This window comes from Haliotis cracherodii, unplaced genomic scaffold (assembly GCF_022045235.1).
Source record: "Haliotis cracherodii isolate W230 unplaced genomic scaffold, xgHalCrac1.p SCAF_19, whole genome shotgun sequence".
In the NCBI taxonomy this organism is placed as follows: domain Eukaryota; kingdom Metazoa; phylum Mollusca; class Gastropoda; order Lepetellida; family Haliotidae; genus Haliotis; species Haliotis cracherodii.
Window position 1 is genome coordinate 9,433,226 of NW_027266274.1, and position 26,961 is coordinate 9,460,186.

General features: G+C 42.1%; 1 protein-coding gene across 1 annotated transcript; it reads left to right on the top strand.

Moving 5' to 3' along the window:
* Positions 1-84: 84 nt before the first annotated feature.
* On the top strand, positions 85-26,642 carry LOC139467091 (uncharacterized). Its single transcript, XM_071248809.1, has 12 exons — positions 85-134; positions 4,330-4,490; positions 8,663-8,846; positions 11,708-11,797; positions 12,808-12,894; positions 14,073-14,257; positions 15,861-15,963; positions 16,905-16,988; positions 18,055-18,188; positions 19,138-19,199; positions 21,963-22,094; positions 22,912-26,642. The coding sequence occupies exons 2-12, from the start codon at positions 4,330-4,332 to the stop codon at positions 26,613-26,615; spliced, it is 4,926 nt and encodes a 1,641-aa protein (XP_071104910.1). The 5' UTR covers positions 85-134; the 3' UTR covers positions 26,616-26,642.
* The last annotated feature ends 319 nt before the right edge of the window (positions 26,643-26,961 follow it).

Below are 26,961 nucleotides of genomic sequence, written 5' to 3' on the forward strand. Positions count from 1 at the left end.
AATCGTGATTTTCAAAATAATCACACCATTAAAAAAATATGGTGGTATTAATCAATATCGTGCTAACGAGAGTGATAAATATGGCGGGAATTTGAAGAGGACAGGTGAAACAATCAGCTGGGTGGGACAAAGAGGTAAAGGAGAAGGCGGTAGCCACATGCTCAGCTATCACATTTGATGCATCATTTCTTTAAACATAATGCCAACAAGAATATGGCTTATTGTTTTCATATTTCATACAAGCAGTTTTACACAGTCCTCTTTTAGAAACTTTTGCCCAAATTATAGCAAATCTATCAGCTGTCAAAATAGGGTAGCCTTGTTGTTAAAGCGTTTGATTGTCACGCTCAACAACAAAGTGCTATCACTTACTTGGATACGCTGTGTGAAGCACATTCTTGGTTGTTCCTTGATACTGCGCGAATATTAAAAGGACATCTCCAGTTAATTCCTACCCACCGAGTTGATGAGTTGATGAGGTTTTAAGCCATTTCAATCTGTTTTAGGCCTTGTATATGAAGTGAGGTCTATAGTTGATAAGACTCGGCAATTCTGCTTGTAGAGTCGTTCTGGATCAAGGTACTTCTCTTATATACCAAGGGGAAATGTCCTTCAGACTGTCCACTGTAGGGGCGGTTGGGTACCCTATAGCTAGTGGTAAAAGCGTTAGCTCGTCACGCCCAAGACCCCAGTTCGATTTCCGACATGGGTACAATGTGTGAAGGCCATTTCTGGTCTCCCCCACCGTGATATTGCTTGAATATTGCTAAAAGCGGGCGTAAAACCTCACTCACTGTCCACTGTATCATGTGGGGTCACTCCGTCTAACTAGCAACATCCCTATCTGCACACCCATGCCCAATCGTTGTCATTCTCCCCTGCATCGATAATTCATACTGAACCAGTGTTAACAGTAAGACGAGTTCTATGGATGAACAATTGCTGATATTGCTTGATAAAGGTGTTAGGATCTACACCGAAACGTCTCACTAATTGTAATAAAGAAGTTGTTCATCCATAGAACTCGTCTTACTTCATCACTCCAACTTCTAAATGCCACTGAAAGAAGCAGTGTTAACAGATCTAAATGTTTAATTGCATTAGATCAACAAGTTTGTTTGTTGTTGAATCTGTACATGCCGTGTCGTTCCCTTGTACGTCCGCAGTCTTTGACTTTCCTCTCTTTCACTCGTATCTTTTCCTTATTTTCAGTAGATTTTAGTGTTAGTGTATTAATGAATAAAGGAGAGTTGCGGTAATAGTTTAGGGATTTATCCAGATCTGCTCCGTGGCCAATATTTGAGCCGTAGTCTGCAGCAAATGTCAGTAAAAGTAAAAAAAATCCACAGTGGAATTCCATATTTCCAACCTCAATAATTAATGTTATGACTTTGTAGAGGCACTGACCAATTCAAGCAAAATAACAATTTGTTTACCAAGATTGCCAAGGGAACTATGCGTGGAATCCTGGAAAAATCAATGTCAGCACTATAAACGCCATATTGGTTGGTGCTGAAGAGCTGTCAGTTATATACCATGTTTACTGACACTGTGATTGAAACACCCCCCCCCCCCCCCCCCCCCCTTCTTGAACATGTTGAACCTCTTTACTTTGAAACAACCTGGGGGTATTCTGAGTACCGTATTCGACGTAATAAGCGCCTAGGGCACTCTCAAAATTAGAAATAGGGGGCTCTTATTAGAGGTATACCAGTTGTGTGGATTGATGCTCATAATGTCAATCAGATTCAATTGTTTATAGGCGCCAGTTGTGTAAACAACAACCAAAATCAAAACAAAATTAGTTTCAAACATTTCTCATTCTCAAGGCAGGGAACAGAAAAGAAACATTGTTCACTTGACCCTGCTTGTCATTTAAATCACACTGCATGAACAATTGTTACAGGTAATACTCGTAAAACTGCGCACCGCTAATGAACATATGCTTATTAGACGTTACCTGAAACAGCATAGAAGTTGAACTAGTTAAAAAAAATGTTGACTTATCGGTTTACTTAACATAATGGCCTGGTCCCAAGAAAATAAAAACATATTGAATACCCAAAGAAAAGTATAAATACCCAATGTGAATGATAAGATGAGAGTAAATACTCAATGGCTCGAAACATTACTGGAACCTGCCTAAGCTGTCCTGCCATGCTTTTCTGATGAGTTTCTTTCTACTTGAGAGTGAGTGAGTGAGTTGGGTTTTACGGCGCTTTTAACAGTATTCCAGTTATATCGCGGCGTGTCAGCTTAATGTGGGAGGACAGCCCGAAGTGATGCAGGTCTCAGACATTTACGACTTCGGTGAAACCCACGAGCATGGGTATGGTGCTGACAAACCTAGAAACATAACTGGGGCGAACAGGGATTCGAACCCACAGTCATAGGTTTCTGGCGTGCCCAAGGGACGCAACTCTGCCCAGCGAATCGTGGCGCCTTAGACGACTGGGCCACCTGTGCCCCTTCTACTTGAGAAAAGAAGCCTAGTGACCTGGTCAAATAAGAAATATGCTTCTGATGAGAATTGTTTTACCATGTCTTCAATATCAGATTTGAGGTCACAGGTACTCTAGTTGTCTAAGGTGTAGTAAGTTAGTTGTGCAGGGTTGCTTCCCTTATTTCTTTGTTTGTTGTTTAACGCCGCACTCAGCAATATTCCAGCTATACGACGGCGGTCTGTAAATAATCAATTCTGGCCCAGACAATCCAGTGATTGACATCATGAGCATCGATCTACACAATTAGGACATAATGTAATAAATCATCCAAGTTGGAGAGAAAGACTACTCAGTCCCTTTAGTCTCCACTTACGACAAATTTCTTGCTGAAGACCAGTTCTCATCCAGATCTTCACTGGGGATAATTGTTCGTTCTTGGATTTGATTATCCTTGCTTTCAAGCACCGTGCCAGTACCAGTGGGTTTCACTAAGGTGGTAGATGTCACTCATCTACATCGGAGTCATGGGTGGCCCAGTTGTCTAAGGCGCCGCAATTTGCCGTGCAGGGCAGAGTTGCGTCCCTTTCACATACAAGAAACCAATGATTATTGGTTCGCCCCGATTATGTTTCTAGGTTTGTCAGCACCATGCCTGTGCTTGTGAGTTTCACCGTAGTGGTAAGCGTCTGAGACCTGCATCACTTCGGTCTTTCCTCCCATATTAAACTGACACGCTGTGATATAACTGGAATACTGTTGAAAGTACTGTATTTGACGTAATAAGCACCCAGAGCGCTTTCAAAATTAGAAATAGGGGGCACTTATTAGAATATTATATTCGTGAAAAAGACAGAGTTGAAAGATGAATTTTGTGGTTTATGCTGACAGCATGAAATTTTTATATACGAGAGGTACATTTTTCCATTTTTCCCACGAGTACGTATTAAACGCGAATAGATAAGTGTTGTGTACATTGATCAATCGGAAGGGGTGCTTATTATGTCTCCCGCAGAATGGAGGGAGACATATTGTTTTTGGCACGGTTCCCGTCGGCGTCGGCGTCGGCGTTCCCACCGTTTCCGGACCATAACTCGGAAACCGTTTAATATTTTTTCGCGAAACTTTGTATACACATTAACCCAGCACTGAAGTGGTGCCTTTTGCTATTTCGAGATTTTTGACATTTTTATTTTTTCTTGTTTCCATGGAGATAAGTTGAACATAGGCTCTGAATGGGGGTAAGCTTTGTTTCCTGACCATAACTCAGAAACCGTTTAATATTTTTTCGTGAAACTTTGTATACACATTAACCCAGCACTGAAGTGGTGCCTTTTGCTATTAAGAGATTTTTGACATTTTTATTTTTTCTTGTTTCCATGGAGATAAGTTGAACATAGGCTCTGAATGGGGGTAAGCTTTGTTTCCTGACCATAACTCGGAAACCGTTTAATATTTTTTGGCGAAACTTTGTATACACATTAACCCAGCACTGAAGTGGTGCCCTTTAGTTGTTTGAAATTGCTAGGAGTTCTATTTTTGTCTCTGTTATTTAGTAATGGAGGGTGGGAATGAAGAGATGGGGTTTAACGTGAAGTAAACGAATGAATGGGGGTTAGTGGAGTGGGGGGAGACATATGTTTTTACTAGTAAAAACACTTTCTAGTTGGTATTGTTCACAAGCCAATATATTTGCAAATATCGCTGTTGGCGCTGATTAGAGCGGGACGCTTATTACGTCGAATACGGTAATTCACTCAATTAGATCTACATCACCTTTAGCATTCATCCATCGTTATGCCAACAAACTGATATAACGTTATACCTGTAATTGTGATCAATGTGGAGTAAACTCGAGGCCTAATGCCGATTGCGACGGTATTTTCAGATGGGGGTGACGAACCTGTGGACTATTCTGGCTCCGGTCAAGCAGCACACGCCGCTGGCCTCACTCCGAGGTCAGACCATCGCCGTGGACCTCAGCATCTGGGTGTGTGAGAACCAGTGTGTCAAGTCCATGCAGGGAGTTGTAGCCAGGCCGTATCTCAGGTGGGCAGTGCTTGTGACCCCAGAACCTTGGGTAGGGGTAAAACGATATATATTGGTGCACCGGTGCATTGCAAGCTTTCATGCGACGATGCGATACACAATATGTTTTTTTCGGTATCGATACAAGATAATACTCTTGCTACTTATTCCTCGTCTTTTTTGATGAATACCTTACGACAAACGTCGTGCAGAAGACCAATTCGGATCCAGGTCTTCAAGGGGGATAATTCTTTGTTCTTGTATTTGATTATCTTTGCTTTTAAGCACGATGCCAGAACAAGTGGGTTTCACCAAGGGGGTAGATATACATCAGGGACCCGGGGGCCCAGTCATCTAAGGTGCCGCAGTTCGCTGTGTAGAGTTTTGTCCCTTGGGCACACCAGAAACCAAAGATCATGGTTCGAATCCCAGTTCGCCCTGATTATGGTTCTAGGTTTGTCAGCACCATACCCGTGCTCGTAGGTTTCACCGAGGTGGTAAACGTCCGAGACCTGCATCACTTCAGGTTTTCCTCCCACATTAAGCTGACACGCTGTGATATAACTGGAATAATGTTACAAGCAGCGTTAAACTCAACTCACTCACTCTTGTTTGTTTCACTTTAGCCGTCATCAAACATGGTTGTATACTATGCAAATTATTGAGGTCAAACAGACCAGAGGTTTGTCGTGTAGGCAGCCAATAAGGCCGCTGAGTTTGGTACATCATCCAGACAACTATATACAGAGTTTGTGCGTGTGAGTTTCACCATCTTCCTGAGGCAGGGGTGTTTACTGACTGTAGAAGTCCAGTTTCCACCCTTGCCAAGCAGTAGAAATTAGCACTTGTCACGAAGTCCTTGCCAAACTGCCCAATAGTTAAGGTATTATAAGGACTAGTAGAAATTTGCCCTGCCCAGCAATTTTGTCAGTCCGATATTGCAAAGTGTGTTGTAATTACCATTCCATGTTCCCTACTAAGTACTGACAATAGCTGCTATGAACATGTGTTTACAGTAGGGCTGTAACAATTCATTTGCGTATTTGGTGAATTGAACCGTATCCATTCTTGAATTGAATTCGTTTTTCGTGGCCACTAGAACCATCTTCCCGAGGCAAGGGAGGTAACCGACTACGAAAGTCCAGTTTCCACCCTTGCCGAACTAGGCTGGTATTATGGAGTTACATTTTGGCTGGACTAACTAGACTTAGTCATAGTCATAGTCCAATCAAAATCGCGCTCTGAAATTGAAATCCGGTTCGTAAACTGTCATGCAAATTTGGTTCAACTGTGTCATATGGCCCTGTGACGCAGGGGTAGCATTATGCAGATGTCTGTATCGAGATATGTATTGTATCGTGATATATGTATCGTGACCTATGTATCAAGATATATATTGTATCCTGACCTATGTATCGAGATATGTATTGTAGCGTGACCTTGCTGTATCCTTTCAACCCTAACCTCAGGCCTGCCTGTCATCTTGAAGCCTTCGAAATTCATGGTAGTCCATTAGCCCGAGACAACTAAATTTTGCTGAGGACAAGTAACAATCCAATGATGGTTGTCATTATGGCAGCATTTGAGGGCTATATTTCTTAACCAACTCCCATTGCTTAAATTTTTCTACAAATTATAAAAGAAAAAAACTGACAGAAAATGTAAATATAGAAAACTTAAATCTCATTAAAATCAGATCTTATTTCTTGCTACCGCTAAACAAAGATCTGAGGACATCCCATTACGGGTCACGTCTGAGCGACCTTTCTCGTATTTTGACTGACCAATGAAATGACTGACAAGAAATCTACATGAGCCAATCAGAAGGCAGTTTTCTTGAGCTGTACGACACGAGTTTCAAACTGGCGACTACGCTTCGAAACATATTTTGACGTATTCTCGATTAAAAAAATTAAAACTGATAAGAAGAACACTCTGGAATGGCTTATAGATGGCCTAGATTGTATGGATATAATCATAAAACCTGTAACTGTCGTTCGGAATACCCCGTGTTAAATATTTCGTGGTTGCATGATTAGAAAACAGATTCCGACTGTCACTTTCATGATCTGGTAAGCGACGCTCTGATTGGACAATTCATTGTATCCCAATTGTGTGGATCGATGCTCATGACACATCAACCACTGGATTGTTTGGTCCAGACTTGATTATTTACAGACCGCCGTCATATAGCGGGAATATTGCTGAGTGCAGAATTAAACAAACAAACAGACAAATCAAGGGTTCATATGTTAAGTCATAAGTATAGCACTGAGATTGAAGAGGTCCGCAGTACCTCAGTCTATTCATCAGAGTCAACTAAAATGGGGAACCTGGTCAGGTTCAAGGATATGTTAGTAAGTTTTAATGGTGGTCCTAAGGCCCTCGATATCTGCTTGTTTTTTATTTGAATCTGGGATCCCTTAAACAGAGCTCCAGATAAGCTGCGTATCTGCGTAAAATACGCATCAGAAATGCACAAATATGCAGTAAAATAAAATCCAAGCGTATCAAATACGCAACGAACATTACAGCTACGCTACAAAAATAAAACTTGTGCGTATCATCAAAATATTGTTAAGTAACCCTGCGTATTTGTTTAGCAAATCAGCAACTTATTTTGAAATTATAAACAGGCATTCCGTCAACCTTGCCAAACTCCACGATGACAGTTACATCATGATCATTTGCCATCACACTTTCTTGTGGAAGTATCGTGGTATTTTTGAGTCCTGTAAAGCTCTCGAACCCACACAACACCAGTTTGCAGGGACTAGATGAATAGTGTTTTTAAATATTTAACTTAAATACCCACATGTGTAAAAACTAGTGGGTAACAGAAATTTGAATACCCAGATAGAATTACTGATTTTAAAATGCATGGGTAAAATACCCACAACACCAAAAGCTTATCTGGAGCTCTGTTAAATCTTTAACATTCAACATTAGGATTATGAGACCCCTGTATTTTTATGCTTACTGGTGAACACTGTTCTAGGTATGTCCTTTTTGTTATCTAAACCAGAGCTCCAGATAATTTCGAGCAATGAGTTTTAAACTCTAGGGTTTCTATTTTAATTGGGTTATTACATTTTTCATTGGGTAACCAATATTTTTTCACTCATCTATTCATCACTCTATAATTGCTTTTTTCTCAAAATTATTGAACATTTTAAGATTTTCAAAAAATGAAATAATGTTAAAGATGTATATAACTGTTCTTAATATATAGGCTTAACTCGGAAAGTAAATTATCTCGTAATTGTGTTTTGGAAATTAGGTCCTTTGTACGCATGCTGAAAAAGCTTCTTTGGGTATTTATGTGAGCTGTTTTTATACATTTGAGCTTTTCATTTAATGCATGCGTTTCTGTACGCAAGTTAATTGAAGGTAATTGGGTTTTGAATATTTTGTGGGGGTATTTTATGCAAATATGCTGCTTATCTGTAGCTCAACGAAACTATTATATTTACAGCAGACACCTATGTTTCTGATAAAGCATGAGTGTTTAACTGTTTAAGATATGGTCACCGTGACCCACTTGCCCTGATATGACCCAGTGACATACTTTGATAAGGTGGCCCTGACCTCAGGTCAGATACAGAAACAAGGCCTTACGAGAAGGGCGTCTAACTCTCCCCTAATTGCTGTGCAGAGTTGCGTCCCTTGGGCTCACCAGAATCCAATGATCATGGATTTGAATCCCAGTGTATGTTTCTAGGTTTGTCAGCATCCTTACTGTGCTTGTGGTTTTCACCATACTGGTCAATATACGCTGTGATATAAATGGAATACATTTCGGGCCCGTGAAGATCCGGGAGAGAATAGGTCTTCAGCAACCCATGCTTGTCGTAAAAGGCAACTAACGGGATCGAGTTGTCAGACTCGCTGACTTGGTTGATGCATGTCATCGGTCCCAATTGCATGGATGCTCATGATGTCAATCACTGGATTGTCTGGTCCAGACTCGATTATTTACAGACCACCGTCATATAGCTGGAATATTGCTGAGTGAGGCATTAAACAACAAACAACCAAGGCGGCATTAAATGCTCCTTACTGACTTTTATGCGACATATACTACAGCATAAATGGGGACACTGGAATATTGTGAAATAACTGGAATATTGTGCAAATTGATGTTAAACCCAACTCACTCACTCACTCACTCACTCACACTCGTTTTTCCTCAGGAACCTGTTTTTCCGAGTCAGCTACCTGACCCAGCTGGGGGTGAAACTGGTGTTTGTGATCGAGGGCGCGGCACCACAGCTCAAGTGGCAGGAGATGAGGAGGCGCCAGCAGGCTCTCGGGCGGGGCAGGGGGGGGCGTGCAGGTGGAGGGGGACGCTCCAACTTCAACGCCAGACTCCGAGAGGTAGCTATACATCTCAGCTTTCATGTATCTGGGAAGTAACCACAAATCATTTTACAGCGAGACTACTCTGACCAATGAGAGCCATACATTAATTTCTCATTGTCTTAAAATATCGATTTGTCATACAATGTCTCTGATGAACTTATCCTTCCACAACATCATTGTTCTACACTGTTACATGATCAAAGCAAGAAGGAATGTAGCATACCAGAGCTACAGATACGCACCATATGTGCGTAAAGTACCCCAAAAATATTTAAACAATTACTTTCAATTAACTTGCGTACAGAAACACATGCATTAAATGAAAAACTCAAATGTATAAAAACAGCATGCGTAAATACTCAATGAAGCTTTTTCAGCATGTGTACAATGGCGCTAATTTCTGAAACACAATTACGAGATAATTTACTTTCCGAGTCAAGCCTATACATTTAGAACAGTTATATACATCAAAAACATTGTTCCGTCTTTTGTAAATCTTAAAACATTCATTAATTTTTGGAAAAACCCAATAGAGTGATGAATGTATGAGTGAAAAAATATTGGTTACCCAATGGAAAATGTAATAACCCAATTAAAATAGAAACCGCAGAGTAAAAACTTAATGGCTCAAAAAGTTATCTGGAGCTCTGGCATACTGTTCACAAGGTAGACACAATTTTATGGATTACAACTTCTATGATACTGTAAAAAGCCATGTTTCGGTATAGATCCTTATACCGTTGTCAAGCAAGACTGAATGAGGGACATTGTACAGAACATATGTAGTAGGTGGAGGATTAACAGTAACAATCATTGTATACATGAGTGGGATAATACCGTCACAACACGATGGACAGAGAACACATAGATGGAAGCCAATGGGACATGAAGCCAATTAAACAAGTGATTATTTAGTTCATAGTAGGAGGATGGGATGAAATAGCCTTGATCTCTGTTGATTGATGGCTTGTGGCGGAGAATGTGGACTGCTGCTGTTAGTTTTCTTTTCGTGAAGTCATGGAGGTTGTTGGAGAGGATTTGAATGTTGTCCCAGTTGATGTTGTGATTAGGACAGTTGCTGATGTGGTCCAAGATGGCTGATTTACTGTCTGATTTGATGATGGAGGTTTTGTGCTCTTTGATTCTGGTGTTGATGGGCAGCATTAGAAATTGGCACTAGTCCTATAGTCCTTGCATGACCGCCTCCGTGGTCTAGTGGTAGAGCGTCTTCCCGGAGAGCGGAAGGTCCGGGGTTCGCTCCCCAGCCGCGTCATACCTAAAGACGTTTAAAGATGGCACTTGTTGTTACCCTGTCTGGGGCTCGGCATTAAGGGGCTAAAACAAGGACTGGTCGGCTCGGAGTTAGTATACTGTGTCTGAGTGGCATATTCATGTTAAACTGCGGCATGATATCTCCGTGAGCTAGCACTATAAATCGGCATCAGTCCGGACTAGTACAAGCAGCCACACAAACACACACACGTACATGCACGTCGCTATATAAGTGCAATAATCTTTACATTAAATTAATCGCGACATTAAACCCCATTTCACCTCACCTCACCTCACCTCACCTCACCTCACCTCACCTCACCTCACCATAGTCCTTGCCAAACTGCCCAATATTAAGGTATCGTAAGGACTAGTAGAAACTTGCCATTCATAAGGACTTTGCTATATGTTATCATTACAAGGACTAGTGGACTAAAACAGTTAGTTTCTACCGCTGTGGGGCGGGATGTTTCACCTATGTAAGATTGGCCACAGTTGCAGTCCATTTTGTAAACTACACCTTTAGGCTCTCGGGGTTTGTTTGAGATCCAGCATACTGTTGTCAGGAAAAGTATATAAATGAGGGGAATACTCTGATTCCTGATATTATAACAAGTCATTTATCGATCATCTGTGCAGGTGCAGACAGGGAACTTATTGCATCAATCTCATTAAAATCAGATCTTAGTCAGACCGACCTTGTGCGAACTTTGACCGACCAATGAATGACCAATAAGAAGGCAGCTTTCTTGTGCTTTACGGCACCAAATTCAAATTGGCGACTATGCTTCGAAACATATTTTGACAAATTCTTGATTACAAATTTGAAACCTGAACAAAAGAACATTCTGGAATGGCTAATAGATGGTCTAGATTGTATGGATACAGTCGTTAAACCTATAACTATCGTTCCGAGTTAAAGTTTTTGAGGCTGCATGATCAGAAATCACATTCCGACTGTCACTTTCATAATCTGGTAAGCGATGCTCTGATTGGTCGGATGAAAGGTCGTTCTGACGTGACCCCTAATGGGATGTCCTCAGATCTTTGTTAGCAGTAGCGAGAACTGAGGTCTGATTTTAATGAGATTGCTAGTTGTATATACACTGCTGGTGGGATGATACACTGATGCTTTGGTGGATCCTGATTTCTCACTTCATGATACAAGTACCGATCACAGGCTTGCTGACTTGGTTGTCATCGTATCCCAATTGCGTGGATCGATGCTCATAACGTCAATCACTGGATTGTCTGGTCCAGACTCAATTATTTACAGACTGCTGTCGTATAAACTGTACTTTTGCTAAGTGTGGCGTTAAAGAACAAAAAACGAACATGCTATCCGGTAATGATGACAGTCAGCAATGTCAAAGCCTTATTTCTGGATCCTTATTTTAATCTGCTCTTTTGACAAGCACAAGAACTGTGGCCCTATTCTGACCCAGAATGTGTGAAAAGGGACAAATTAGTCTTTGAAGGCAATACAGAGGATGACTGTTATTAACTGGCAGAAAAAGGGTCGTCAGTTAATAAAACAAGTTATGGTTTGTGAGGTTATATTGATAAGTTATTTGAGATTCAGTCATTTATAATTCATATTTCAGTGCTGCCAGCTTCTGGACCTGCTTGGAATCCCTTATATTCACAGTCGCGGGGAGGCCGAGGCCATGTGTGCTGCCCTTGATGCTGCAGGGGTGAGTCGGATAGGGGTTGGGGAAGGGGTAGGTGCTCCTTACAGAGGGGCAGAGGCCATGTGTGCTGCCCTTGATGCTGCAGGGGTGAGTCAAATAGGGCTCAGGGGCAGGTGCTCCTTACAGAGGGGCCGAGGCCATGTGTGCTGCCCTTGATGCTGCAGGGTAGGGGTGGGGTGGGGTAGGCGCAGGTGCTCCTAACCGTCAAAGGGGGACTTTTTCTTGTTTTTCCTTTAATGAATATCTTTCTTATGCCTTACCTCCCCTTGATAACATATTTCTAGTATGTGATACAGTTTGAATGATATGAGGTGAGGTGAAATGGGGTTAAACGTCGCGTCCAAGATTATTGCACTTATATATCGACGTGCATGTACGTGTGTGTGTTTGTGTGGCTGCTTGTACTAGTCCAGACTGATGCCGATTTATAGTGCTAGCTCACTGAGATACCATGCCGCAGTTTAACATGAATACCCCACTCAGACACAGTATACTGACTCTGAGCCGACCAGTCCTTGTTTTAGACCCATAATGCCGAGCGCCAGACAGGGTAACAACAAGTACCCTCTTTTAATGTCATTTTGTATGACGAGGTCGGGGATCGAACCCCGGACCTTCAGCTCTCCGGGCGAACGCTCTACCACTAGACTACGGAGTCGGTCTCAAATAATATGAAATAAAACAATCGTAACCATATGATTTTCCACCTTTATGATAAAGAGTCCTGGGCAGTCGGGAAGCTTGTGGTTAAAACATCCACGTCTCAAGCTGAAGACCAGGGCTCGATTCCCACAAGGGGTGGTCGGGTAGCCTAGTGGTTAAAGCATTCGCTCGTCACGCTGAAGACCTGGGTTCGAATCCCCACATGGGTACAATGTGTGAAGCCCATTTCTGGTGTCCCCCGCCGTGATATTACTAGACTATTGCTAAAAGCAGCGTAAAACAAAACTCACTCACTCGATTCGCACCTGAGTACAATGTGTGAAGCCCTCTGATATCCCGTTCTGTTTCAGCTTGTGGATGCGTGCATCACGGACGATGGGGACGTGTTCCTGTACGGAGCTCGCACCGTCTACAAGAACTTCACCATGAACAACAAGGTGAAGTGTGGTAGAATGGTTTTATTAAAGTGTTCGCATCTTTTTTTACAAACGGCTTTGAATTTGGCAACCATTGTTATCTCCACTGTTAGATAAATATGTCCAAATATTTTTTTTTTTTATGATGCATCCTGCATCTCCGTTTATAAATGATATTGAAACACTGGTGTGAAAACCTTGTTTTATAATATTTTTTGATATACAAATGGTGCCATTCTGAAAATGAAGTAAAGTATTCTGAATACTGAAGCCTTTCCAAGCTATCCAAAAGTTAAGGTATCATAAGAAAAGATGGCTTTGTGCTGAACTTGCTATTTTGCATTAAAATCACCATTTTGATTCAAGACCCAAGAAAATCCGGGTTAGAAATGATTTCAGCATCATTTGCTTGTTGTAAAAAGAAATTATTGGGATCGGGCGGTCAGGCTCAGTTACTCGGTTGATCCCAATTGCGAACATTGATGCCCCTGATATCAATCACTGGATTGTCTGGTCCAGATTTGATTATTTACATAATGCTTCAGAGTTAAACAACAAAGAAACATACTTTAATTAGATGATCTTTAGTTAATGGTTTGTTCAAGACTTCTTGCAGTATGTGTTCTAAATGGGTACAATGTGTGAAGCTCATTTCTGGTGTCTCCAGCCATGATATTGCTGGAATATTGCTACTCGATCGATCGATCACTCACTCACTCACTAGAGGGGCGGTCAAGTAGCCCAGTGGTTCAAAGTGTTCGCTCGGCTCGTCACGCCGAAGACCCGGGTTCAATTTCCGACATGGGTATAATGTGTGAAGCCCATTTCTGCTGTCCCCCGCCGTGATATTGCTGAAATATTGCTAAAAGCGGCTAAAACCTAACTCACTCACTCATTCACTCACCCCACTCACTCACTCGAGGGGTGGTCAGGTAGCCCAGTGGTTAAAATGTTCGCTCGTCAAGCCGAAGATGCGGGTTCGATTCCCGACATGGGTATAGTGTGTGAAGCCCATTTCTGGTGTCCCCCGCCGTGATATTGCTGGAATATTGCTAAAAGCGGCGTAAAACTATACTCACTCACTCACTCACTCACTCACTCACTCACTCTCTCTCACTAGGTCATTTTTATATATTTTTTGTATTTTCTGATGAATGTTAAAGACATGTTTTCACTCCTTTCTGATCTGCTTTGTTCAGGACCCTCATGTTGAGAGTTTCAGCATGGCAGCCATTGAGCAGGACCTGGGGGTATCCCGGGAGTCGCTGGTGGGCGTGGCACTACTCCTGGGGTGTGACTACCTGCCAGGGGGGGTCCCGGGGGTAGGGGTTGACCGAGTCGTCAAGTATCTCCAGTCCCTCAAAGGTGTGGATATACTCAAAAGGTTAGATTGTGTCAGGCATCAATATTTATCTGGGAGTGCAATTACAGCAAACAGAGAATCTCACCTGAGTCTCATTTGATATCAAATATATACCCTACCCTTTCTATCCTATTTTAAAATTAAATGTATTCAGAATCGCCAGACTATATATGAGGCCTAATCGGCCTTGAAGGATTGTGTGTAATAGAGGTGCACCGTATTACTGGTATACCATGATTTGATACTCGTGAAGATCTGGGGTAGAATAGGTCTTCAGCAACCCATGATGGCGTAAACAGCGACTATGCTTGTCATAAGGCGACTATGCTGGTCGTAAGAGCTGACTAACAGGATCGGATGGTCAGGCTTGCTGACTTAGTTGATGCATGAATTTTGCGTGGATAATTGCTTGTGATATGAATCACTGGAATTTCAGGTCCAGACTCGATTATTCACAGACCGCTGTCATATAGCTGGAATATTGCTGAGTGTGGTGTTAAACAAAAAGAAAACAAACAAACAAACCACAATTTGAAATAATGAATTTGTGTCATAATATGCATAGTACGCATATATACCGTATTCGACGTAATAAGCGCCCACAGCGATATTTGCTAATATATTCGCAAGTGAACAATCCCAATTAGCACCCCTTCCGATTGATAAATGTACACAAGACTTATTTATTCACATATAATACGCAGTCATGTGTTTAATTATGTGGAATTAAATTATGGAAAATATATCTGTCGTACATAAACATTTCAGGCTGTCAGCATAAACCAAAAAATTTATCTTTCACCAAAATAATGTTCTAATAAGAGCCCACTATTTCTAATTTTGAGAGCGCCCAGGGTGCTTATTACGTCGAATACAGTAGTTCTTGTTAGCAAAGTTTACATAAGTGACAAGTGGAATGTAAATAATGAATTCAGAAATTAGCAACTGATTCCTGTGATTGAAAAAGCGAAACTATTCACGACCAGCTTGCTGTATTTTATGTGCCTGTTACGCATGCCTCAGCACATCCAACAAAATGGTGGACAACTACATTATGGAGGAAAAGTCTGTTTAAGGACAAGTCATTTGATTTATATATATTCAGCTTCGTAAGAAATTAGAGATGAAAGAACGCATGCAGTATATTTTATGTATCGAACACATGAATTATTGTTGGAACTTGTTGCAATACAAAAGTCAGACAGATACCTGTTACTATTGTGCAGTGTTCTACCGAGGCAGCAGTCTTGCCTGATTCTCGAAATATGGGGCGCATTCATGTCGACAGCTGCTTCTATGATTGAATGTAAACATCATCATCGCCTCAGTCGTCTCAATTTACTATCAGTGCCATTCATTGGCTAAAAGTAACAAATTGTCCAATCAGAATCAAGCTTACAAATTTTTGCAAATATAGTAGTCATAGTTCTGATAATGCTAAAGATGTTATTGCCTCGAATGAACTCGGTATCACAGAATCGCTGACCACAACTTACATTATTGTGTAGCCCCATAAGTTTTGAAAATGACCCCATGTTTGTATGCTGAATGGGTCCTTGTCCCTGCTTGTTCAGAGTCTCGGCAGAGCACTGCTAATGCGTGATGCTATTTTGTGTCCACTCAGGTTTCGGCAGTGGGAACAGATGACGGCTAGTCAGTGTGTCAGCAAGATTGAGATTTTCATTCGACAGAAGTCTCTGGCAACACCAGACTTCCCCCAAGCACAGGTCAGCTTGAAGATCAATCATCTTCATCAGTAAACAGTGTGTTTGTTCATTGCAAACAATGTACAGGTGCAGGGAAATATCTATCAAATTGTGGACATCTTCCCCATGCAAGGGAGTTACTGACTAAAAGTACAGTTTCCACCCTTGCCGATATTAGGCTGGAATTATATTTTGACTGGACTAATGAGTCCATGCTTAGTCCAATCAAAATCGCTTAACGAAATCAACATGCAAATGCAAGTGATATGAGAGGCGGCATCTCATTGATCAATAGGAAGGGCAAGGAAGGGACATTAATCGTACTATCCACAAGTGTCGCTACGATCGAGCCCAGAAATTCAATCCTAGTTCGGAAAGGGTGGAAACTGGACTTTTAGAAGATAATATGTGGATTGTTGCTATGATTTATAGCACTAATTTCCGACCCGGGAAGATACCGGGAAGAATAGGTCTTCAGCAACCCATGCTTGCCGTAAATGGCGAATATGCTTGTCGTAAGAGATGACTAACGGGATCGGGTGGTCAGGTTCGTTGACTTGGTTGGTGCATGTCATCGTATCTCAATTGCGTGGATCGATGCTCATGATATCAATCACTGGACTGTCTGGTCCAGACTCGATTATTTACAGACCGCTGTCATATAGCTGGAATATTGCTGAGTGTGGTGTAAAACAACAAACAAACAAACACTAATTTTCCTGCTCCAGACTCAATTATACAGATTTATGGTCTACATGATACAGCTGGATTACTGCTGAGTGCGGTCATTCAACTAGGCTGGTTGTAAGAAGATATAATGATACGTCTCGGTGACTTGGGTCATTGCCTGTCATCGTAGTCCGACAGCATAGATATTTACTCATAATATCAATCACTGGATTTTCTGATTGGTCAATCAGAGATATCTAATCACATTAACCTCAACAACATCTCTGTTCCAGGTTATTGAAGAGTTTCTAAGCAAACAAGAAACCACTCCAAAGAAGGCATTTACATGGAGACGTCCTCACATCGCTAAAACACAGGTCAGTTTTGGATGTGTCAGCTAGTTGTGGGACTCGAATATTTGGCAATACGCCAGTGGGAGAAATAACTGCCTGCCCGTGTCTGACTGTCTGGCAGGTCATTTTAAGATATTCAGTTTTATTATTACTCCTTGTAGATTCTCAAATGATTGTTCACATTAATTCAACTGAATCAAGACACAATTTGTGTCTTATTTTTTTAGATTTTCATTATTTATAATGTCTGAATGCGGGCAGGTAACTTTGAAGATGGGCGGGCAACATTTCCGGGTCACCTTGTAGGGCTGAAACGATATCGATGCTTCGCGATTCACTCCATATGATACGGTGCGCGATTTGTGAGGTGCTGTATCTCGATTTTTCATAAGTGTTTTTTTTAACAAAGTTTTATTAAATTGTTTTAAATGAATTTTAAATTCGAACTGAGTGATAAAAACGTTGGGACAATATAATTTTCGCAACACACATGTACGTCTTCGAAAATATAGTGGCTATGCTAGCTTTGTATATATCAGTAGCAGTTCAAGCTTTCTGATTGGCTGAGTGGTCTCTAACATGTCGGAAAAAGCAGACGCTCGTCCTTTGCTAGAGAAACCATTGGGTACTTACTGGAGGACTGTTACTTTTGTGTTTGCTAACCATTACATGGAAATGGCAGATGATTCATTAAGTTAAAAAACTCATTACAATATATATTTATTTTATTTAATTTAATTTTTCATTTTAATAAATCAAGTTTAATTCATTTATCACTTGTCTTCTCTTGTCACTCTGTATCGTAGCGTATAGCAATACATAAGGAATCGTGATGTAAGTATCGAGATACGTATGGTATCGTGACCTAGGTGTATCGTTGCAGCCCTATCACCTACCTGACTGTCTTGTTGGGTTGAAAATTATTTCAAACACTGCTATGCTTGTGACAGTACTACCCATTGATCTCACATCTGTCCCTTTCCAATGAGACTTGTGTGTAAAACCACACTGAAACTTAGTGTTAACATTCTTTATGAATTAAACAACATTCACTCACCAGTTAAAGATAATCCTTTGTTCAACGTCCCAGGAGTATGCGGAGACGAAGATGGAATGGCCGCCCGACTACACCACCGAGAAGGTCCTGCCCCTGGTGACTCTGTGGGACCTTGTGCACATGGCGGACACCACGTTGAAAAACTTGCCCTACCTTAAACCTAATAGGTATGGAAATATGTGGCAAGTGAATTCTATTCCAGGACAGAGACCGCCTTCGTGGTCTAGTGGTAGAGCGTCCGCCCGGAAAGTCATACCAAAAGACATTAAAAGATGGTACTTGTTGTTACCCTGTCTGGTGCTCGGATTAAGGGGCGAAAACAAGGAATGGTCGCCTCGGAGTCAGTATGCTGTGTCTGAGTGGGGTATTCATGTTAAACTGCAGCATGGTATCTCAGTGAGCTAGCACTATGAATCGGCATCGGTCTGGACTAGTACAAGCAGCCACTCACTCACACACACACTCACACTCACACTCTCACACACACACTCTCACACACACTCTCACACTCACACACTCACACACACTCTCACACACACACTCTCACACACACACTCTCACTCTCACTCACTCACTCACTCACTCACTCACTCACTCGCATGCACGTTGCTATATAAGTGCAATAATAAACACAATTTCACCTCACCTTTTCCAGGACAGAATCTTCTCAAAGTGTTTGAAGTATTCATAAAATCACAATGGTTAGGTTTTCTTCCTGGTACAATTGGAATATTTCATTTGTTTGTTAATTCCTTGCATGTTTGAAAAAAAAGGAGGATAAAGTTTTTCCAAAGCATGACTTGGGATGATGGAGTGATATATGATGGGCTTATCTAGATCTACTCTTTTGTTTGTTTGTTTTTTAACGCTGCACTGAACAATATTCCAGCTCTATGACGGCAGTCTGTAAAAAATCAAGTCTGGACCAGATAAACCAGTGATTGACATCATGAGCATCGATCTACGTAATTGGGATACAATGACATGCATCAACCAAGTCAGCGAGCTGGACAAACAAATCAAACACCTGCATGATTTTGGAGATTATTTAACTGTAATACTTTTCAAAGCCTAAATTAAACTCACACAGTGCCATGATCGCGTTTCTTCACACAGGGTTGTGAAGCCACGTGTCCGACATGGAGTACCTGTCTATGAAGTGGAGTGGTTCAAGTCAGGTGAGAATTAACACTCTTACATCACTCACCTTCTGTAGGCTCAAAATTCAAAAATTGTTTTACTGTCATTTGGTAAAGAACTTTAAGGTCTTTTTCTGTCCAGTGTCCTTCCTTCTTTCCTTCGGGCAGGGGTGGCCCAGTCGTCTAAGGCGCCGCGATTCGCTGTGCAGAATTGCGGCCCTTGGGCACGCCAGAAACCTATGATTGTGGGTTCGAATCCCGGTTGGCCCCAATTATGTTTCTAGGTTTGTCAGCACCATACCTGTGCTTGTGGGTTTCACCGAAGTGGTAAACGTCCGAGACCTGCATCACTTCGGGCTTTCCTCCCACATTAAGCTGACTCGCCTTGATATAACTGGAATACTGTTAAAAGCGGCGTTAAACCCAACTCACTCACTCACTCACTCACTCCTTCTCTCCTACTGTTACACAGTGATTTTTTAAATTGAAACACGAAGGTTAACCCAGTAATTGGTTTGCACAGAACCAGCTAAAGAAATCAGTAAATAATCAACAAATTATATTGAAACACACAGTTTTAGTTTTACAATCCCAAAAGACTAAAGTAGCAGCAGCAGTGTGTGTACCAGCCCTATAATAATGTATCTGCACTCACAAGTGTCAAGAAATGTGTCACTATCGCCTCAAATGTCCCTCATGTCTCTCTTATGGTACAGGGGCACGGGTGTCCCAGTCATCCAAGGCGCTGCAATTCGCTGTGCAGAGTTGCGTCCCTTGGGCATGCCAGAAACCTATGATTGTGGGTTCAAATCCTGTTTCGCCCCGATTATGTTTCTAGGTTTGTTAGCACCATATCTGTGCTCGTGGGTTTCACCGAAGTGGTAAACGTCTTGGCCTGCATCACTTCGGGCTTTCCTCCCTTTCCACGGTTGATGGTACACAACTGTTTTGGTTACATACCAATTTCATCAAGCCAAAACATTTTTTTTAAAATTCAGCAATATTCCAGCTATATGGCATCCGTATGTAAATAATCAAGTCTGGACAATTCAGTGATTGACATCATGAGGTTCGATCCACGCAGTTGGGATTGTCTTCACATGTTTAATTTATAATGACGCATATATACATCCAGGCACAGTTAGGGAATAGTCACAGTGACTATTTCTTGATTCTGCATAAGTAGGTGCATCTTCCCGAGGCAAGAGCGTTAACTGACTTTAAAAGTCCAGTTTCCACACTTGCCGAACAAGGCTGGTATTTTCTGGGGTTGATCGTAGCACCACCAGTGGCTATTACCAGTTATGTCCCTTCTCTCCTGAGGACCGATCAGATTCCACCTCTCGTATCACTTGCGTTTGCTTCACACAATATGGTTGCGCCCGGTCAGGACGATCTGATCGATAATCAATATCTATATAGTGAAAAAACGGGTCTTACATCGCGAAATGCACCAAATCACATTAGCACCTTGATTAAAAACATAAAAAGATTTGGAAAATATCTGCTGACGAGTTGGTAGTGCACATGCTTTGCAAATCCTGCAATTGACCGAAATCTGCACGACAGTTTACGAACTGGATTTCAATTTCGGTGAGCGATTTTGATTGGAATATACTTAGACTTGTTAGTCCAGCCAAAATTAACTCCTCAATACCAGCCTAGATCGGCAAGGGTGGAAACTGGACTTTTATAAAGATGAAGAAGGTGTGCTGCTACTCATGACAAGGCCATCAGTTGAATAAACTGTGACATTTTGATACCAGGTGTAATATTAATAAGTCATGAAATACATCCTAGCTCATGTTACTGGTGCTGTATTACAGCAAAAATCAATGAGTTACTATTTAACATTGCTTTGGCATTGTTTCTTCCACATGTCAAACAAATGACTATTTCATCTTAATGAAAGACTGTTAAAATATGGTACAATAGTGTACCACTATTAAATTGTCCAGTGATAAATGTAATGACCTACTGGTGTAAGTGAGAGAAAACAGGTTTTCAATCTTTAATACACTACTATGAGACAGGACTATTTGCTGTGAAGAGTTGCATGGGTTCGAATCCCAGTTCACCACGACTATGTTTCTAGGTTTGTCAGCACCATACCCGTGCTGTGGGTTTCACTAATGTTGTAAATGTCTGAGACCTGCATCACTTGGGGCTTGCCTTCCACTAGGGGTGGGATGGGTAACTTGGGTACTCGGTTTGGGTACTGAGCAGGACCCGGTACCCACAGGACGTCCTGTACTCGTGGGGCGGTCGGGTAGCCTTGTGGTTAAAGCTTTAGCTCGTCACGCCAAAGACCCGGGTTCGATTCCCGACATGGGTACAATGTGTGAAGCCCATTTCTGGTGTCCCCCGCCGTGATATTGCTGGAATATTGCTAAAAGCGGCGTAAAACCATACTCACTCACTCACTCACTCCTGTACTCGTGTTTAGCTGTGATATATTGTTTTATGACCAAAAACATCTAAAATTCTGTGGTCACACTACAAGTCATTAATGTTAGCATTTCTTTCTGACCATGTACCCATTCCTTCTGACTTTTATATGTTTGAATAAAAATCAAACTTCAGTCAACTTCAGTGTATGCATGATGATCGTTTTATATGTCTACCTAAACACATTTTGCCAGGGATACACTCAAACTATTCCCAATCAGACATTTTGTACCCAACTCTTAAGACCTACAGTGGGTACCTGGGTAGGGTCGGGTAATAGCGGGATGGGTACCCAGTATGCTGTGATGTTACTGGAACACTGTTAACTCAAACTCACAATTTTCTCTTTGGTAGCGGATGATGTGAACACCAGCAGTGAATTTTACACAACAATGGAGGAACAGGGCCTCTTTGCTCGAGCCTTCCCTGACCTCGTCCACGATCTTGAAGAGGAGTTGGCTGCTAAGAAGGTGAAGAAAAAGAAAGGTATTTCAGCCACCTAATTTACAGCATCCCCCATCACCTATATTTCTGAAGCCACTTTTAACTTTTTTTCAAGCCATGTCATGGCCAGGAAACCATGAGTGAGCCTCACACGTTATACCCACATTTTGAATCGAACCCAGGCCTTTGGTATGACGAGCAAACACTAGGTTACCCCACAGCCCCTTTGAAAAGACCTCAATGTGAAGATATCTTCAGAAGCTTGTATGAAGACTTTAGGAGCTTTTAATGCCCTTAACCTTTTTTTAAGAAACAATTTCCAATATTTAACTCAAGACACACAAACTTTTGTGCAAAGAATTGCTGATTATGTATTATTTGGGATAGTCACAATCTCTTCAGTTTTAACAGAATATGCAGGCATGGTTGTGGCTGGTTGGGTAACAAAGAGGTTAAAAGTGTTCGATCGTCTCGCCGAAGACCCGGGTTCAAATCCTGACATGGGTACAATGTGTTAAGCCCATTTCTGGTGTCCCCCGCTGTGATATTGCTGGAATATTGCTAAAAGCGGAGTCAAAACCATACTCACTCACTCAGGCATAGATAGTGAATGATTTTGTTATTTTTTCCAGTATTTTAGGGAACATATTATGTTTTTCAACAAACATAACAAGACCCATCCTAATAGCGAATTTATGGCCCCTTAGAGTTCTCTTCCAAAGTGGAAGTATTTCAGCGTAATCAGCCATGAATATTTGGAGCATTGGCTTCTGCCTGTTCAGAGACCTTTGACCTTCAAACGGCCTCCAACTGGCCTTGAAACCTGCTGGTAATATATATACGCTTTCATATCTTTTAGGCACAAAGAAATCCAAGAAGAAGGAACCTCTAGAGGATGAGCTGGGCGACCTGTCCAGCCAGATGCTGCTGCTGGAGCTACAAGGTGACGGGGACGCTCGTCACGACGCTCAGATGGACAGCACTCACTGTACACAGCGGGCTTCCTGTCACATTGCACTTGCAGACAGTTGGAGAGATGGGAATCACCTAAAGAAGGCACCTCCAGCACAAGGACCTGTAGGAGATCCTGGTCTGAGTGCAAAGAGTCGAAGTAAACCTATCGACATCAAAGGTGTTGATGGGCTGGATGTCAGGGTAAAACAGGAAAAGAAGACATCCCGAAAGACGAGCCGTAAAGGTCATACCGTGTCAGATTGTCCTGACGAAGATGTGTTGTATTCAAAGACTCAGTATGTGACTGAACTGGGTGCACAAGATGAAAGTGCAAAAAGAAGAAGAAATAATACTGCATTACATAAAGGCAGATCCAAAACGGATTCACTTAGAATTCAATCTGAGGTAAAAGGTACTCCATACACGAACACGAAACATAGTACTGCTGGAGATGTGCCATATGTCATTTATCGAGATGCTTCCGAGATTTCCGAGAAGTATAAATCAAATGAGAATTCAGAAAAAACCGATTCTGATTCACATTCAGATTCGGATGAGGAGAATGACGAGGTGTTCCTCTCCTTGTCTCAGAGGCTTCAGATGAAGCTTGGCCAGTCCACCAAAGGTCAGTCTGTGTCCGGGGGATTTGAACAGTGTCTGGCCCTCAAACAGCATACCATGACCAAGTGTATATCAGAGAGTGGTGTTGACACAATGCAGAGAGTAAGGCCTGTGAGGACAAGGAAAAGTGAACAAGAAAAACCTGTTGTGACAGAACCGAGCTCAAAGGGTGCATCTCTTGAAGTCCGCTGCTTCAAGAAACCGTTTTTGTCTTGTGAAACAGATAAGAAACCAGTGATGAACCAGCTTCGGGGGAGGGAAAAGAAGGATTTCGCAGATTTGTCCAAACCTGTTCTGAGCAGGTGTGTCAAAGATCAGCCTATCAATGGCATCACACGTGATCTGGCTTCCCATGTGACTGTATTGTCTCATATATCTCGGGAGTCAGGTTATGTCACCAATCCCAAATCAAACCAGACCCCTTCTGAAAGTAGGTTATGTGAGAGCAGATGTGACCGTCACAACTTCAGTCCTATCTCCAAAATGTGTGATAGTTCAAAGTGTGTTCCATTATCTGTTGATCCAACAGATTGCAGACTCAGGGGTAAGTACTCACATGCAGATGTTAAAGGACAAGATGGTGATTCACTGGCAGGTACAGGGCCACCATTAACTGATCTGTCTCGGGACGACGGATCAGGTGTTAAAACATTAGAGGGATCAAATAAGAGATCATCCTGTCGTCAACCAGATGGTCCACCAGCAGTTGTTCCACCACTTAGAGAGTCACTAGCAGGTACAGATCCACCATTTAAAATAGAAACATGTGAAGGATCACCAGTTGGTCCTCAAGCAGTTTCAGACTTCACTTCTGGTACATATTGTGGTGAGCATGACTTCAGCCATGTTGCTTGCATGACTGTAGTTCACACTCCTGATATCACCGTCAGACCGAGCACACCAGCTTCTGTCAGCAGTGGTGCATCTCCCGACTCCTTAGATTTGCCAAGTGCTGAGAAAGTTGGAATGAATCATCCCTATTTAAATGGTAGAGCATTGCATTATACAAGTAACAACACCCTACACAATAGTAATACGAATACCTTCCCTTGTCATGATCATTCCTCTTTTCAAATTAACTCCTCCAGTAGTACACAAATACTAAATGGGTCACCCCATCCTTCCAATGTAAGCCCTAAACCTATGAAACCTTTCTGTATTAAGAGCCGTCTATTCAACCTAACACCATCACCTTTAACAAGAGCAAAGAGACCTCCACTCCATCCACTAACCCCTGAAACAGGTCCTGCGTCTGGTCACATGCAGAATAAGGTTCTTTTGTATCAGACTCCCTCTCCTGCGTTGTTCGTAAGACCTTGTATCTCTGACACTTACATACCTGCACACACAAACAAAACTATTCTCAATCAGACTCCATCGCCAGCCTTCACCTCCGCTGTCGACTCAACGTTACAGTTTGGCAACTTCAGCATGCAGGCATCGCTGTTGAATGACACTTTGGCCAATATGACAGCCAGTTCCACATCTATCAAATCTTCTTTTGTCAGTTATAGAACTCCAGTTTGTGATTCCCAGCCTGAAGGACGACCTTCCATTGGTAGTCCCATCAATCTCAATATAGAGGGAAATGAAAATTGTCTCCCATCCTGTGGAGGTGTTGAGTCCACGACATGCGATGGGAGTGATGATATAGACTCAAGCTTCCAAATGTTGTCACTTGATTCCAAGTCTTCTAGTACAAAAGTTGACGTCAGTACAATTGAGGGTGTGGCATCTAGACGCCAGCTGATAAGAGGGAGTTCAGAATCCAGTACACCGCCTGAAATAGGAAAGAACACCATTAATCAGGACATTCTGGATCACGATGTACGCACTAACTGTTCTGAGAAACATAACATTGTTGCCCAAGGAAACAGTTCTGAAAAGTGTGGGGGAAAAACTGACACTGACACAGGACCAGATACTTCATCTGACATAAAGTTCACAGCCAGTATTGAGACTGATGAACAGATCATGAATGTGGACACGCTTTCATTCCAAAGCCAAGTCCCATCCTGTTCCCAAAGAACACTTCCTAACAAGTCCAAGCTGTCATTGAGAAGAAAGGGCAGTAGGTCCTGTCTCCCAGTGGTTCAACATGAGGTTTTGCCAGGTGACTCTGCATGTGACTCTTACCCGAACTTAGGAGAGGAGCGTCAAAAACAACCAATGGCTACTACTGACAGGTCCAGAAAGTCAGATACAGATGAACAATCTACATGGCCAGACTCTGTCAAATCTTCGACAGAGGATTCTGTGATTGACTTGTGTGAAGATTCTGATAGTGAAGTGGGGGACTGTAGACCCATGTGTGTCCCAACAAAGTGTTTCGTGCCGACTGACAAAGTGTTCCCGAAGGCACTAGAAGGTGATCGAACATTTCTACAGATGCTGCATGAGCCATCAGGCTGTGTCAAAGTCTCGGCAAAGCAGCCTTTCCCAAATTTCTATGAGGACTCAGACAGTGATACAGTGCCTGAATGGGAAACTGAAACCCCATGTGATAAAACTCCATTGTTTACAGCATTAAATAATGGCCATCCATCCAGAGGTAAGTCCCTTGCTAGCAAAGATTGCTTCAGCGGTGTGGGAACTTCAACAACGCTCCATCCTCAGTCAGGAGAGGAAAACAACCGTAACGACAGAGACAGTTTCAGTAAGAGTTGCTCTGAGGGTTACGATTTGAGTGGTGCATCATCCTACAGCAGTAAGGTCAATTCACCTGTGGGAAGTTCCATGGTCCAGCGAGATTTGTGTGTAGATGGGTTGATCAAAAGGGACAGCTTTGTGACAGAGACAGACAATGGGTGTTCTGGGAGTCGTGATGTGTCTGGAGCTGCTGAGACAACCATGATGGAGAGTCCCGTGTCTCTGTCTGACAGGCTCAAACTCAGACTTTCCAACGATGCTCAAAGTGCCCTGAAAGCTTTGTCTTCACGAAGGAACTTCGGACTTGATGTGAACGTAAAGCCTTTAAGGAGAACGTGAAGCAAATACTACTCAAAAGAAGTTAAAAGAACATCCAATTTTCCAAAGACTATCGTTGATCTGTCATTGCCATTATCATTTTTAATGTTTACGGGTGTTAAAAATTGGTTGCATCGGTAATGTTAGCCATACAGCAATTTGAATTAAACAATACTCACTTGTAAGGTGAAGTTTGATTGTAATTCCCCGATGTACCAGGGAAGAAGTGAAATCACATGAGACTGTGACTGTGCAATCTGGCTTCAGTCTTTAAAGAATTTGTAATGTGGACTGACCAAGAATGTATACAGCTAAGGGAGAGTCTCTGGCATGTGATCTCGATGTTCCCTGGTCCCTCGGAGAATTA

Bases quoted from the DNA above. Each gene is read 5' to 3' on its own strand.
- LOC139467091 (XM_071248809.1), top strand. From the start codon at position 4,330: ATGGGGGTGACGAACCTGTGGACTATTCTGGCTCCGGTCAAGCAGCAC. The intron at 11,798-12,807 runs GTGAGTCGGATA...GTTCTGTTTCAG, and splicing joins CTGCCCTTGATGCTGCAGGG to CTTGTGGATGCGTGCATCAC. The intron at 14,258-15,860 runs GTTAGATTGTGT...GTGTCCACTCAG, and splicing joins GGTGTGGATATACTCAAAAG to GTTTCGGCAGTGGGAACAGA.